This window comes from Haematobia irritans, chromosome 4 (assembly GCF_050003625.1).
Source record: "Haematobia irritans isolate KBUSLIRL chromosome 4, ASM5000362v1, whole genome shotgun sequence".
NCBI lineage: Eukaryota > Metazoa > Arthropoda > Insecta > Diptera > Muscidae > Haematobia > Haematobia irritans.
Window position 1 is genome coordinate 4512336 of NC_134400.1, and position 15905 is coordinate 4528240.

The window sequence follows — 15905 nt, forward strand, 5'->3', positions numbered from 1 at the left end:
ACAAAATTGCATTTTATCACTTTGAACATTTTTATTATAGTCCAATGCACTATACACACTTTTTGTATTACTGGTCTAAGAACTTTACATCGTCCATCCATCCACTACTCTCCAACTTTCCCATGATGGGTTAGACAGTGTAAGTATAAGGGCAAAAGCTAAAGTTGAAACTTTTACAACACTTACAGTAAAATAAAATCCCTTTTGAGAGTTGTTAAGAAGATCCTTTGCACAACCTGCTGCTATCGTTTGTTTGAGTAAAACTACATCGACATTCGATGTCCTGCACAAAAGAAACTCTAAAGAAAATTAACACTTGGCTACTTGTCGATTCGTGTAAGAAGAAATGGAGAAAAAAAACATTCGCATAGCAAACAGAACGAAGAATTATGAAAATTGTTTCTTTGAATGTAAGAAGTTTTTTATCCGTTGCTTTCATCCATAGTGCTAAATTTAAATTAATAAGCATTGGTATGCAAAAAAATCAGCGTGTTTGTAGTTACTTACATAGGCGTAGCTAAAAACTCCGAGTTAGGAGGCTTGGGAGCCACCGTGGAGCAATGGTTAGCATGCCCGCCTTGCATACACAAGGTCGTGGGTTCGATTCCTGCTTCGACCGAACACCAAAAAGTTTTTCAGAGGTGGATTATCCCACCTCAGTAATGCTAGTGACATATCTGAGGGTTTCGAAGCTTCTCTAAGTGGTTTCACTGCAATGTGGAACGCCGTTCGGACTCAGCTATAAAAAGGAGGTCCCTTGTCATTGAGCTTAACATGGAATCGGGCAGCACTCAGTGATAAGAGAGAAGTTCAGCAATGTGGTATCACAATGGACTGAATAGTCTAAGTGAGCCTGATACATCGGGCTGCCACCTAACCTAACCTAGGGGGCTGGGTCACCTTATAAAAAGCCTAGCTTATGTATTAAAGATTCCGTTTCATCCTTGAAATTTTCACGTAAATCGTGTCAGCAATATCTTCCCTGTCCTTGTTAATACAAAATCCTTGGCTACGCCAATGGCCTGTGCAAAACTTAGTCCTGCCTTCATGACCAAAAAAAAAAAAAAAAGACTAAAAATATCTTAAGGTCTAAGTTTGCTCAAGAAAATAAAGACAAGTAAATTACAATTTAATTGCTCTAGAGAGGAAAACAGAAGTTTTGTGTTCTCAAGCACATCCTGAGAGAGTGAGATGATGTAAAATAGAAAGCAAAAAATACAATTCAAATTATTAACAATTTTTCTTGGGAATGTATAAAAATGGGTAGTTAATTACCCTCGCAATATCAAGTGGTCATTTTGCATAGAGTCTTATAGCACTTTGAGTAAACAAAAGAATTTTTACACAAATAAGCTCAGTCCACAATTAATTTCAATTTAGGGAAATTCGAAAAAGGAGAAAAATTAAAGTCCAGTCAATCTTCTCTACAGTGAACTTCTATACAATGAAGCTCTTTCTATAATGAAAAAAAAATCGAAACCACTGTTGTTTCCTTTGCTGTTTCTTGTATTTTGATATAATGAAGTTATTTTCTGGTCGCGTCAAAATTCATTATAGCGAAGTTCGACTTTATATGTAAATGAAGCAGAGTGCAAATTGTATACAGCTCCATTCCAACTTAGGTTGGTTAGATTAGTTTAGGTGGCAGCCCGATGTATCCGGCTCACTTAGACTATTCAGTCCATTGTGATACCACATTGGTGAACTTCTCGCTTGTCACTGAGTGCTGCCCGATTCTATGTTAAGCTCAATGACAAGGGACCTCCTTTTTATAGCCGAGTCCGAACGGCGTTTCACATTGCAGTGAAACCACTTAGAGAAGCTCAGAAATGTCACCAGCATTACTGAGGTAGCATAATCCACCGCTGAACAACTTTTGGTGTTCGGTCGAAGCAGGAATCGAACCCACGACCTTGTGTATGCAAGGCGAGCATGCTAACCATTGCACCACGGTGGCTCCATCCATTCCAACTTGAAGTCTATTGTACGCATTAACTTAGAATGTTACATTTATTTTGTTTTTGGTCCATTGCAGTTTTTCCATGGCTCATTCGATATTGTGAGTCATTATAGCTATCAGATATATTGCATATCTATATATCCCTATGGACCAACAAACCTTTTCCGAAAACTCCGAAATAGTAGTCCAGAAGCGAACCTTCAAACCAGAGCTGTTACAATTCTTAAAAATAACGCAGCTGTCATTCATGTGGTTTGTGTATTGGCAAAATTGCTATTTCGGCCTATTAATCATGTATACACCCTGTTGTCCTTGGTGGATGACTGTAATAACAGGGTGATATCTTTAAGCACCTGTCGTCATCTTGGACACCAACCCCATAATAACTATATATTTACAATGTGGCAACTATTGAAATGCTATAGAGCCATTGTTGCCAAGACCAACAACAAAAACGAGCAAATAAAAAAATGCTCGTCGGGTAGCCAACTACTTTCTTCCCAGGAATTAGTGATAGAATATGTTTTATTGTGGCTGAATATGCAAAATTGTATCTGAAAGAAGAGTTTTCTTTTTGAGGAACGAAATTTTAGACAAGCGAAGATTTCTGTTGCGCAAAAAAAAATCTTTAAAAGCAAATAAACAACAATAAGACACCATCGTTTAACAGTTTGTCGTAAATTCAGGTTTTATTGATTTTAAAGAAAATACTTTATAAAATTGGGGAATTTCGTTGGTCTAAAATTTCGTATTGGAATATATATTTTCTTTGGGTGTTGATTCAAAAAAGTATTTTTGAAACGGAAACCGAACACCTTACCCATCCTTTGGAGCTACCGTGGTGCAATGGTTAGCATGCCCGCCTTACCTACACAAGGTCGTGGGTTCGATTCCTGCTTCGACCGAACACCAAAAGTTTTTCAGCGGTGGATTATCCTACCTCAGTAATGCTGGTGACATTTCTGAGGGTTACAAAGCTTCTCTAAGTGGTTTCACTGCAATGTGGAACGCCGTTCGGACTCGGCTATAAAAAGGAGGTCCCTTGTCATTGAGCTTAATGCGTCGCATCGATCCGACACACTGTAAGATTCCTTACAAACACCGACATTCCGTCCGGAATAACTGATAGTCTGTAAAGCGCATTACATAGAATCGGCAGCATTCAGTGATAAGAGAGAAGTTCACCAATGTGGTATCACAATGGACTGAATAGTCTAAGGGAGCCTGATACATCGGGCTGCCACCTAACCTAACCTATCCTAACTTTGCCCATCTTTTACCAAAAATAAAAATGACAATTCCAGAATATTTTAAGTTCGGTAGTCGTTTCAAGTTCGTAGTCGTTTATACACCCAGAGAAGGAATATTGCAATAATATATTTATTATTGCAATAATAAATTTAGCGTTAGTTTAAATACGGTTTTTTTTTCTGTGTATGTATGTGTAATTGAAGCATCCCTTCGTAGGATGACAATGTCTTGAAAAATCGACCAAAGCGCATAGAATTCTACCAATCCACCAAAACAGTAAAAAAATCTGTGTTGCTACCAACTTTTGCAAACGTGTATGTAACTCATTACATTTAATGATGGCAACTCTGTAATTCATACTTCCATCAAAACAAATGACTGTTTTTATTCAGTGTCATACAATCATCAAGGCAGGTGGTTTCCAACAACTACGGGAAAAATAGACATATAAAGAGCTGTGTTGAATAATCCCTGCCAACATTTTTTGAATTTGGGGGCGCTTCTGAGAATCCCCAGTACGTCGAAAACAATCATATACGATATCAAAAACTCGTCGGAAAAGCGCCGTCACTATTGAGAAGTTGTACCACGCCAAGTTACTACAAAAAGGTTTCGCATGAGTGCAATTATTAGGTGCCTTTATAGATCAATTTAGAACGACGCCAATAAGAGACCCTCCAAACAATCAGAAAAAACACATTTTAAGATAGTGGTAAAAGAATCATTGTGGTCGAGTAAAACACGTTTGTTTAGATATTTATTAATTTGATTAATCATTTACAAATTCTTAAAAATATAACATTTATACCACTATCACATCACATTTAACATAATTTTTTGCATTAATGATGATGTAGAGTTACAAGTAGCGAGTTACATGTTACAGCGTCTATCAGCCAGTGTTTTTATTCGATGGAGGCAGCGTGTCTGTAAAATATTTGAAAAACAATCACTTTATTCCATTTGGAAAATCAAAAATTGTTCACCAATATACCTTTCACAATTTTAAGCGTAAAATCTATGTTTTCAGAACTTTATTTTCGTTTTTATTTAAATAAAATATAACAAGCTGGTTGCGCTTGGCGTTTCACAAAAAATAAAATGGCTTTTGTAAAAGTAGTGATGGCAAAATACATGTATGAAGTACATTTTGTACTTTATGATATGCTGCCCCCCATCACAGTAGGATGGTTGTAGTGACATTTACGAGTCTGTGGTAGCGATGAAGATGAAATGGAACTTTGAAATGCTGGCAGGGATATTGCAAATTACGGTAAGTGCCAATTGCAGAAAAAGTTGATTTATATCTTGCAGAAAAATTCTGTCATTACACCCTCTCATTGAAAAAAACTTAACTAAAATTAAAGATGGAAATCAATGGCGCCAAATCATGACCATTTTATACATACAGTAATTCATTCTTGCTATTGTTGGGTATTGTACGACAATGTTTATCTGCTTTAGTTCATATTGCAATTTAAGTGTACGGTCATTGAACTTTATACCCACTTTTAGTTCATACTTAGAGAAAGATTTTGTTGTGAAAATTTTCCAGAAAATATAGTAAAATTTAACAACAAACAAATAATTTTTTTGTAAGTTAAATTTATCGTTAGTTTAACTACGGATTTTTTTTTTCTATGTATATATGTGTAATTAAATCATCTCTTCGTCGTCGGAGAATATCTTGAAAAATGTACTAAAGCGCATAGAGTTCTCACCAAACAGTAAAAAATCTGTGATTTTTGTTAGATTTGCAACCGTGTATGTAATTGAAGCATCCCTTCGTAGGATGAGAATGTCTTGAAAAATCGACCAAAGCGCATAAAATTCTACCAATACACCAAACCGTAAAAAAATCTGTGTTGCTACCAACTTTTGCAAACGTGTATGTAACTCGTTACATTTAATGATGGCAACTCTGTAATTCATACTTCCATCAAAACAAATGACTGCCTTTATTCAGTGTCATACAATCATCCAGACAGGTGGTTTCGCAATTTGAAGTACGGGAAAAATAGACATATAAAGAACTGTGTTGAATAATAGTGCAAATTACGGTAAGTGCCAATGGCAGAAAAAGTTGATTTATATCTTGCAGAAAAATTCTGTCATTACACCCTCTCATTGAAGAAAACTTAACTAAAAGTAAAGAAGGAAATCAATGGCGCCAAATCATGACCATTTTATGCATACAGTATTTCATTCTTGCTATTTTTGGGAATCGTATGAAAATTTGTATCTGCTTTAGTTCATATTGCAATTTAAGTGTACGGTCATTGAACTTTATACCCACTTTTAGTTCATACTTAGAGAAAGATTTTGTTGTGAAAATTTTCCTGAAAATATAGTAAAATTTAACTACAAACAAATAATTTTTTTGTAAGTTAAATTTATCGTTAGTTTAACTACGGATTTTTTTTCTATGTATGTATGTGTAAATAAATCATCTCTTCGTCGTCGGAGAATATCTTGAAAAATCTACTAAAGCGCATAGAGTTCTCACCAAACAGTAAAAAATCTGTGATTTTTGTTAGATTTGCAACCGTGTATGTAATTGAAGCATCCCTTCGTAGGATGAGAATGTCTTGAAAAATCGACCAAAGCGCATAAAATTTCACCAAACCAAAAAAAATCTGTGTTGCTACCAACTTTTGCAAACGTGTATGTAACTAGTTACATTTAATGATGGCAACTCTGTAATTCATACTTCCATCAAAACAAATGACTGCATTTATTCAGTGTCATACAATCATCCAGGCAGGTGGTTTCGCAATTTGAAGTACGGCAAAAATAGATATATAAAAAGAGCTGTGTTGAATATTAGTGCAAATTAATGTAAGTAGCAATGACAGAAAAAACTTGCAAAATAATTCTGTCATTAGCTCCATGTTAATACTCAAGTTTACAACAATAGTTTCGTTTCTGTAGTTCCTAGAGATAAACAAAAAAATAATCGCCATTATTGTTGTTGTTTTAGTGATCAGCTGTAAAAACAGTGAATAGCTACAACAAATTTTCTGCAAGCTTGTTGCCAATTTTATATGGAAAAGTTCTTTATTGGAAAGCTCTGTTGTTTACAGTGCCGCAGCAATAAGTGTAGCATTGTTTTTGTTTTCTAAGACACCAACCAAATGGCTTCGAAATTTTATTATTTCGGTTTCGGCAGTAATCTTTTGGCCAAACGAATTCACATTCAAAATCCTACGGCCATACGAATGGGACCTGGAAAATTGGAGGTTTGTTTATGTGCTGGTTTTGTTTTGTCAATATTTTAATTCTCCATATGTCTTCATCATAGAACTATCGTCTAGATTTCTTTTTTCCATCACAAAGATGGAATGGTGCTGCTGCCACTATTGTACCAACCATTAATGATCACGTTTGGGGAGCAATTTGGGAGATTGATGGTTGTGATATGGAACATTTAGATGAGTAAGTTTTGGACATAAACATTACATACGTAAATTTCGCCTTTGGAGAGCGAGATGAATTTGAAAAACATTGATAAATTTGAAATAGCGATATCCCTTCGTTAGCCACCAATTAGGGGGTCTTTTCCCAGACTTTTTCCATTCCCGGGAAAGCGGGATCTTTTTTTCGAATTTCCCGGGATCCCGGTCAAAGGGAAACTTGCTTCGATATGGTATATATTTAGACATTTAAATAAATTAGAAATCGCCTAAAGCTACGGTTATAAGGCGCTGTCTAGACAACTAACAATCTATAAAATAACAAATATTTGTAATAACAAAATACAAAAAGATTCACAATGGTCACAATGGACAGTCTCTTCCGTTATAGTGGGATGTTTTTGTAACATTAAAACTTGTATGGAAATGAAAGAAACTTATTTCGATATCACTCACCATCGTAAAACAGAGTCACAATATGAACATGTTCGGTCAATGTTCCCAGAAGGAATACACCATCTATATTTGAAATTAAAGTAACTATCATATTAAAAGTTCCAATTTTAATATTCTATAAATACATCCTTGCAAAAATTATGAAAATATTTTGAAATTATGCAATTGCAAAAGTGGTTATATAAGGTTAAATGACCAAAGTTTATAAAGGTTTACTTAGTCTAACAGTCTATTGGAATGCCGGTTTACACAAATATGATCATAAAAAATTAGGAAGAGCAACCTTCTTTTAAATAATTAGTAGGCCGTTAGGTTAAAGGTTAAAGTGGCAGGCTCACTTAGACTATTCAGTCCGTTAGAACCTGGGCTAGAACCCTCGACTGTATATGTCGGACAAGGCAATTATTACTACTTGGTACTATATTGAAATAGAAGAATGCAATTTCTAAGGTAATTGAAAATTGTTACCTAAATTATTTCATTTCGTAGTTTATTTTATATAAACAAAAATACCAAAAACAATTAAATTATATATTCTTCTCTACTTAGGCTAAATTATACCCGATTCACATGAGACTCAAAATCTACTCAAAATGGATTTAAAGTCCCTTATTTATAAAGAAAATGACAGTTGAAAATAGTTGAAGTAGAGTTTAGAAGTAATGAGAATGATGATTAACCCAAAGGTACTAAAAATAATGTTTTTGTAGTATTTATCCCTCAATTTTATATAAAATACTGCAAAGAAAACTTCCCGAGAATTCACGGGAGAGCGGGAGCGAAAAAATAGCGAATTCCCGGGAAAAAACCCTACCTCCAATGTAATCCCAGTTGCCAATAGGGACTGTAATCAGAAAAACGACTTTTCAAATTTTGGAATGAGTATTTCGAGTTCAGGAAAAATAGACTTTGACTTTTTCAAAATGTTTAAATATTAGGAAAAGTAAAAATTTTCAGCTTTCGACATTTTAAAATTCGACTTATGAAAAACTGTAATACTCAAATTTTCGACTCTTTAAAAATTAGCAAAAGTCGAGATTTCGACTTTCTGAAAATTGGGAAAAATCAAATTTTCGACTTTTTAAAAATTAGTAACAGTCGAGCTCTCGACTTTCTGAAAATAAGGGAAAATCCACTTTTACTCCTTTCAACTTTTACAAAATCTGGAAAGTTGATTTTTCGACAAAACACATCACTATGACTTGTTATACATTATATAAACATCTTGAAAATTATTAAAATTTTTCATCTTTTCCTTATGTTTTTAGGCAAGAGGGTGTCGCAAGTGGTATCTATACGCCAATTACAGTGACAATTCAGTGTCCAACGTTAAAAAAGATTTTCGAATGTCGGGCCTATCATTTATGCAAACAACCTGAAACAAATTTCAAGACAATGCCTGTGGATGAAATTCCACTTGAGCGCCAACCATCTCAAACATATTTAAAGACATTGGTCAAAGGTGCCATGGAGACAGGTGTGCCTTCCGAATATATAGATTGGTTGAAAAAAATCAAACATAATAGCAAAATAGCTGATAATTTTGAAAATGAACTTGAATTGGAAAATGTTGCTTTGTACTATAGCTAGGTTTAGAAAAACTCCATAGCTATAAACAATAGTTTTAATGAATTTCTTCAAAACGCAATTTAAGCCCAAGAAATAAAGCAGAATTTGAACACAACCCAAGTAAGTACATATTACCTTCGATAAATTTTATTTTTTGTTTTAAATATATTTTAGGACATATTATCACTTTAGGTGACCCTTTGCATATACAGTGAAACCTCTCAAATGCGGACTCCTACGATTGCCTATATTTTGTCGATATTTGGGATGAGTTATGCAAGGTTAATTTTTATGTGTTAATATAGCAAACATCTTACGGCAATTGTCCTCTTTTGAGAGGTGCCGGTTTTGAAAGTGTGCATGTATGAGAGGCTTCACTGTATAATACGCGATCATCTAAATATGTTCACCAAAAATAATTGTCAGTAAACTCTAATTTATGGCATGTTCCCCTGATTTTTAGCATACGTAGCAACATTTTAGTATTATTTTTCTCAGTTTTATTTTTCGAAATTAAAACTGCTAAAAGACAAAAGAGAATTTTATTTCACTGAAGAGAAAATATTTTTTTATTGCATGACGTTGAATGCATTCCGCCAGTGCTCTACAACGCCGGTATTATATAAGTGAAAAACAAAAGCAATATCAGGAAAATAAATTAAACAAAACAAAGCATCAACAAAACCACAATGCACAATGTATTTAAATTTCCGCATTCTTATTTTAAACGGTCGTCACCCAGTAAAATAAAATATTTAATAAAGGAAAAGAAATGGAACACAGAATATAAGATGAGTAAATACAAGACGGTGACATCAAACTGGCCGAAGTTTATCTACCCACTATACAAATTCAAAATATAGGTTGCTGTAACGTTTGGTTACAATAAAGAAATATAAAAATTTTAATGGTAATGTATAACTCTCCAGATTACAATAGTGGACGAAGATTTTAGGATAAAATTTCGAATGATTTTAATACATGCAAAAAACAAAAGTATTTTGAATTTCTTTTATCATCAAAAACAAAATATATTATTACAACAGTTTTATATTTGCTCTAAACAAAAACATTTGATTCCAAAATCGATTTCGTTTACACCAAGCCCCGATCTTTTCTGGAGTTATGCCGTAAATATAACACATACTGAGGTTTCTTATCATAAATATTGTGATATGCCGTACATCCCATCGAAATCTTGTGCACTTTTTTTTTTTTTAAATAGAAATCAAATTATTTTATATCCGTTTCCAAATGTTGTATTTGGAACTTCGTTTGTATGAAAGAGAGCAACTGAAGTGGTTTGCTTTTTAAAGGAAGTTTCTTTGAGTCTGCATGTGTGTGTGCCCAAAATTTGATCTATAAATACAATTGCTTGGTTTTATGCTTTGCTTTGAGCGCTGATCGCTAATAAGGTATTTGAGTATTGATGACAATAATAGCTACATGGCTCAGTGAATAGTGTGTTTGCAAATCATATGGTCAGTGGATCGATTTTCCGTCCGTTAATAAATAAGATAAAAAAAATTACAAAATAATGTAAAGTGAGTAATATTTGGAGGAAACAAACTGCATGCCACAAAATAGAAATATTGAGTTAATTATTAATCTTTAATTTTGACAAAGGCATCAACGCTAATCATAAACAATTCTCAATACTTTTCTTCTAAAAACCGTTTTAAACCCATAAACGGCAAATTATTTGGGACGACAGAATTTTTTTGGAATTTTTTTTTTTAAACTTACAATACAAAGAAATACCAGCTGGATTCCAAACCTTGTTCAAAATCCATTATACTGCCTTCGATTTTGAACAAGATTTGGAATACAGCTAGTAGTTGTCCATTGTAAGCTAAAAAATCCAAAAAAAAAAATGGTTTTAGTACTACAAACTAAATTTTTCAATGTTTGGTTTTTCGGTTTGTAAACAAAAAAGTCAAACGAAACCTCATTTTGTTTCCAATGTGAACACTTGAAATTTGTAAACAGACGTTGGTGCTAAATGTGTATAAAGATATCGTGCCTAGTGTGAACGTAGTATAATGATTCGTAAGTTCTCTGACCTCTTCCTATTGCGAATAATATAAAAAATCGCCCAATTTTAAAATCGGTTTATATGGGACTAGTTTATTAAAATGTTCATCACCTGTGGTATAACAATAGACTGAATAGTCAAATTGAGCTTGACATATCGGGCTGCCACTATACCAAACCTAACCTAACCCAAATTGAGTCTATGATAAACCACACCCAAAGAAAAACAAGTAAGGAAAGTCTAAAGTCGGGCCGGGCCGACTATATTATACCCTGCACCACTTTGTAGATCTAAATTTTCGATACCATATCACATCCGTCAAATGTGTTGGGTGCTGAATATATAGAGGTTTGTCCCAAATACATACATTTAGATATCACTCGATCTGGACAGAATTTGATAGATTTCTACAAATTCTATAGACTCAAAATTTAAGTCGGCTAATGCACTAGGGTGAAACACAATGATAGTAAAAAATTATATCGACTCAGGGACCCACCCTGAGCATTATTGCCAAAGACACCATGCGTCTATCTCGTCTCCTTACAAACATATGCACTAACTTATAATACCCTGTTCCACAGTGTGGCGCAGGGTATAAATATGGGAAAGATTTAAATATGAAGCAATTTTAAGGAAACTTCACAAACTTTTGTTTATTATTTATCGCTCAATATATATGTATTAGAAGTAGAGGAAAATTAGAGTAATTTTTACAACTTTTCGACTAAGCAGATGCGATTTTAAAAGGGAAATGTTCGTATTTTGACCATTTTTGTCGAAATCTGAAAAACATATATATGGGAGCTATATCTAAATCTGAACCGATTTCAATGAAATTTAGCACACTTGACTACACTACTAATTGTACTTCTAGTGCAAAATTTCAACCAAATTGGGCCAAAACTCTGGCCTCTAGGACCATACTAGTCAATATCAGGCAAAAGATATATATGGGAGCTACATCTAAATCTGAACCGATTTCAATAAAATCAATAGGGTTCTATTCTGACCCAAAACAGGAACATGTGTCAAATTTGAAGTCGATTGGACTTAAACTGCGACCTAGACTTTCATCACAAGAATGTGTTCACAGACAGACGGACGGACAGACGGACAGACAGACATGGTTATATCGACTCAGGGAACCACCCCGAGCATTATTGCCAAAGACACCATGTGTCTATCTCGTCTCCTTCTGGGTGTTACAAACATGTGCACTAACTTATAATACCCCGTTCCACAGTGTGGCGCAGGGTATAAATACTTTCCTTGCTTAGAACGAAATTTTAGACAAACAAAATTTCCCTATGTACGTATTAAGAGTAAAAGTAAATAAACCCGAACTCTATACAGGGGTGGGTAATAATTGTATTTTTATTTTAATAATTATATTTTTATTTGCTTTTAAGGGAATATTTTTTAGCTTCAAAAAAATTCATTTAAGTAATTTTCAAAAATTTGTTCCTCAGAAAAACTTTTATTTCACTGTATTTTATTGTAACAATTTTAAAAGGCTTTTACCTAAAGTGTAGCATGTGTGAGTGTGAACCTATCTAATGAGATGGTCTGGTTGGTGTAGATCCATCAGATAAAAAAAAACTACCCTCATTCTCGTTGTTTTTGTATGTGAACCCCCTGAGAGAGAAGGCTCATAATGGTATGGGAAACATCCATGAGATAAAAAAACTAACCGCATGCATACATGTCAGTTGCTTTTGCAAGGTTAAGGTGTTCGGATGGCTGATGAATAAAAGAACATTTAACGGAAATTTTTACTTCATGTGCGAATAATTTTTTTTTTTTGCTTTAAAAAAAGTGATTGCTGTCGCTAAGTTCAAATTATCACAAAAAACAATTATTGGAGGTGAGATATCATTTTTAAATTAAATAAATAATAAAAAAGTGTGTCAAAAAAACTTAATTATCCTCAATTGAACCTGAAAGTGAAGTAAACAAGAGGGCAATTTGAAATGTTTTTTATTGCCTTTGCACCCAATGGCTTAACAAAAATACATTATTTACCACAAAAATATTGAATGCTTCTTTTTTGTTCTGTTTTGTATTTGTTGATAAGGAATCATCATCATCACACATTTTGCATTGTTTGATTAACTCATCGCTTGTCTCCCCCGCAACCCATTTACCCGCCAACAAAAGAAAAACATATGACTGCCATATGTTTCATAAATGTTAGCTTTCCGAAAAAAGCTTTATATAAAAATCTCTGTTATTTTATTTAAAGCTAAAGCTTTTCACCAAAAGCTTTCTTATACAGCTTAATATTTTAGATATCCAAGTTTTCAACCGAATGGCTTGCTCATTTTATTATTTTGGTTTCGGCAGTAACCTACTGGCCAAACGTTTACATATAGAAAATCCCACAGCTGACAGAATTGGACCTGGAAAATTACAAGTATACAATCTGTTATCAATTATAGCAACAAATATATAATATTTTCAATTTTTTATTTTAGAATTATCGTTTGGATTTCCATACTGTTACAGATCGATGGTTTGGTGCTGGAGCAACCATAGTTCCCAGCAAAGGTGATCATGTCTGGGGTGCTATATGGAAACTTGAGGGTTGTGATATGAAACATTTGGATAAGTAAGAAAGTCAATCAATACTGAGCTTGAAAGTAATCAAATGTTGATTTCAAGATAAATTTATCGATTTATTTGAATTTTGGGCAAGTAGGATGATCTGTGGTTAAAATAGCATATATGATTTTTTAGGTTCTTAGAGGCAGATATTCAATTTTTGGTGGCTTGAACCGTTCGTTTATCTACTAAACAATAAAATTAAGACTATCAGACTAAGAGAATAGTTGTACAAGCAATCTTGTAGTTTTCTGAGCAGAGAATGAAGGTTAGGTTAGGTTAGGTTATGTGGCAGCCCGATGTATCAGGCTCACTTAGACTATTCAGTCCATTGTGATACCACAGTGGTGAACTTCCGTCGATTTTAACCGCCGCCGACCAGGTTTTGCTAGTCGAAGCCGCCGCCGAATATGGCGACTCATTTCGACTCAAAATTAGCCGTCAATTAGGGAGCCACCGTGGTGCAATGGTTAGCATGCCCGCCTTGCATACACAAGGTCGTGGGTTCGATTCCTGCTTCGACCGAACACCAACATGTTTTTCAGCGGTGGATTATCCCACCTCAATAATGCTGGTGACATTTCTGAGGGTTTCAAAGCTTCTCTAAGTGGTTTCACTGCAATGTGGAACGCCGTTCGGACTCGGCTATAAAAAGGAGGTCCCTTGTCATTGAGCTTAATATGTAATCGGGCAGCATTCAGTGATAAGAGAGAAGTTCACCAATGTGGTATCACAATGGACTGAATAGTCTAAGTGAGCCTGATACATCGGGCTGCCACCTAATCTAACCTAGCCGTCAATTAATCAAAAATATTGATTTAAATCAGAAAAATTTATTAATAATTTTTGTATTTTTGTCAAAATGTTTAACTTTCCACCCAAAATCAGTCATTATCACAAGTTGCTATAATAATTTTGCAAAAATTTAACTCAGAAAATTTAAATGAAATGTAAATGTGATTGTAAGATTGGTTGTACAACTAATCTCATTACCATTCGGATAACTTCATATCAGAGAATAAAGCCGCCGAGTCGCGCCGCTGATTTCACTCGCCGCCGACCATTTTTTGCCAGTCGACACCGCTGCCAAATATGTCGACTCATGTCGACTCAAATTTAGCCGCCAATTGATCAAAAATATCGATTATATCAGAAAAATTAATAAATAATTGTCGTATATTTGCCAACATTTTAAACCTTCCACCCACAATCAATCAATTTCAAACTGCTATAACAGTTTTGCAAAAATTTAGCTCAGAAAATTTTATCCATATGTCAATTTGATTGTAAGATTGGTTGTACAACTAATCTCATTACCAATCGAATAACTCCAAATTGATTTTATAATGGATAATTGTCCGCCGCCGAATGGCAAAAATTTTGTGTGAACCGCCGCCGACAAAAATGTGTCATTCTCTCCTTCAAATTGATTTTATAATGGATAATTGTCCGCCGCCGAATAGACAAATTTATATCGGCTTAGCCGTTAAGCCGCCGCCGGAGGCAAAAAATTAGTGTTAGCCGCCGCCGAAAAAAATGGGTCGGCTTCATTCTCTGTTTCTAAGTATCATAGTTTTGGTTTCAGAGGTTTCAATATATATGGACATGTAAGGGAAAATCGGTGGACACATATATTACGAGTATATATAGGAGTTATATGTAAATTTGTACATTATAAAGTCATGATATCCAGTTTTCATCACAGACCTAATGTTCTATCCATTTTAAATAACTCCAGTCAGTTACATATCTCTGGAATAGATAATTAGGATATGTCTATATCCTGCGCCATCTCGTTCTCTAAAATTCAAATATGTCGTTTCAGTTATTATTTCAGTACCCAGCAAAAAAATTGGAAGTCGTTCTGCGTTAAAAGTCATAAAAAAATACAAAAATTATTTATTTGGCAAAATATCACAATTTTTCTAAATTCACAGCCAAAAAAAGATTAAATTCGAATCACACCTTAAGAAGTGTTGGAAATTAAGTGAAAGGGCTGTTGGTGGGCATTCGTCCTATGACAAGTCCATGTTAAATTCATCGCTTCTGCGACAAATTTGCACCACTTCTGGATCCAAAAAGAACATGTTCGCTACTTTTTTTGTTGGGTATTTACATGATTTTTCTTTTTACTTGAATTAAAAAAAATCAATTTTTAGCCAAGAAGGAGTACATGAAGGCATCTATACCCCCATTACAGTTTCAGTGTACTGTCCCACCTTGGACTCAACTATTGAATGTAGAGCTTATCATTTATGTGATCAACCCGAAACTGATATAAAACTAATGCCAGCAAATGAAGTTCCCATAGAGCGATTACCTTCTGCGACATATTTAAAGGCTTTGATAAAAGGAGCCTTGGAATCGGAAATACCATATGAGTATATTGAATGGCTAATGCATTTGCCACACAATGCTAATATAGCTGAACGCTTTGAGAAAGAATTGGAGCTAGAAAATGTTCCTTTGTATTAAAGGAAATTTCCACAGAGATATTTTTGGAAACACTGTGTGACTTTATAACCATATTTTCCAGATATTTTTTACTCAGTATTATTTTGATTTAATATTACGTTTAAATATAAATATTTATAAATAACAAAAATTAATACAATAA

General features: G+C 34.1%; 2 protein-coding genes and 1 long non-coding RNA gene across 13 annotated transcripts; 2 read left to right on the top strand and 1 right to left on the bottom strand.

Annotated features, from left to right (window-relative positions):
- Positions 1–3935: 3935 nt before the first annotated feature.
- On the bottom strand, positions 3936–4475 carry LOC142233205 (uncharacterized). Its single transcript, XR_012721354.1, has 2 exons — positions 4206–4475; positions 3936–4138 (listed from the first exon to the last, which is right to left on the bottom strand). It is a non-coding gene; the product is annotated as an uncharacterized LOC142233205 (long non-coding RNA).
- A 693-nt stretch (positions 4476–5168) lies between these two features.
- Positions 5169–8764, top strand: LOC142233203 (gamma-glutamylcyclotransferase-like). Of its 2 annotated transcripts, none has more exons than XM_075304049.1 (4): positions 5169–5271; positions 6192–6450; positions 6513–6646; positions 8349–8764. In XM_075304049.1, exons 2-4 carry the CDS (start codon positions 6346–6348, stop codon positions 8668–8670), a joined length of 561 nt encoding a protein of 186 aa, XP_075160164.1. In that variant the 5' UTR covers positions 5169–5271; positions 6192–6345; the 3' UTR covers positions 8671–8764. The 2 variants fall into 2 exon arrangements, with proteins under 2 accessions (XP_075160164.1, XP_075160163.1); XM_075304048.1 differs by lacking the exon at positions 5169–5271 and adding an exon at positions 5930–6049.
- Positions 8635–15905, top strand: LOC142233202 (gamma-glutamylcyclotransferase-like). Of its 10 annotated transcripts, none has more exons than XM_075304042.1 (5): positions 8635–8769; positions 12930–13100; positions 13162–13295; positions 15226–15396; positions 15448–15905. In XM_075304042.1, exons 2-5 carry the CDS (start codon positions 12996–12998, stop codon positions 15761–15763), a joined length of 726 nt encoding a protein of 241 aa, XP_075160157.1. In that variant the 5' UTR covers positions 8635–8769; positions 12930–12995; the 3' UTR covers positions 15764–15905. The 10 variants fall into 10 exon arrangements, with proteins under 10 accessions (XP_075160157.1, XP_075160159.1, XP_075160160.1 ...); XM_075304044.1 differs by having other exon boundaries at positions 12963–13100; XM_075304045.1 differs by having other exon boundaries at positions 12976–13100.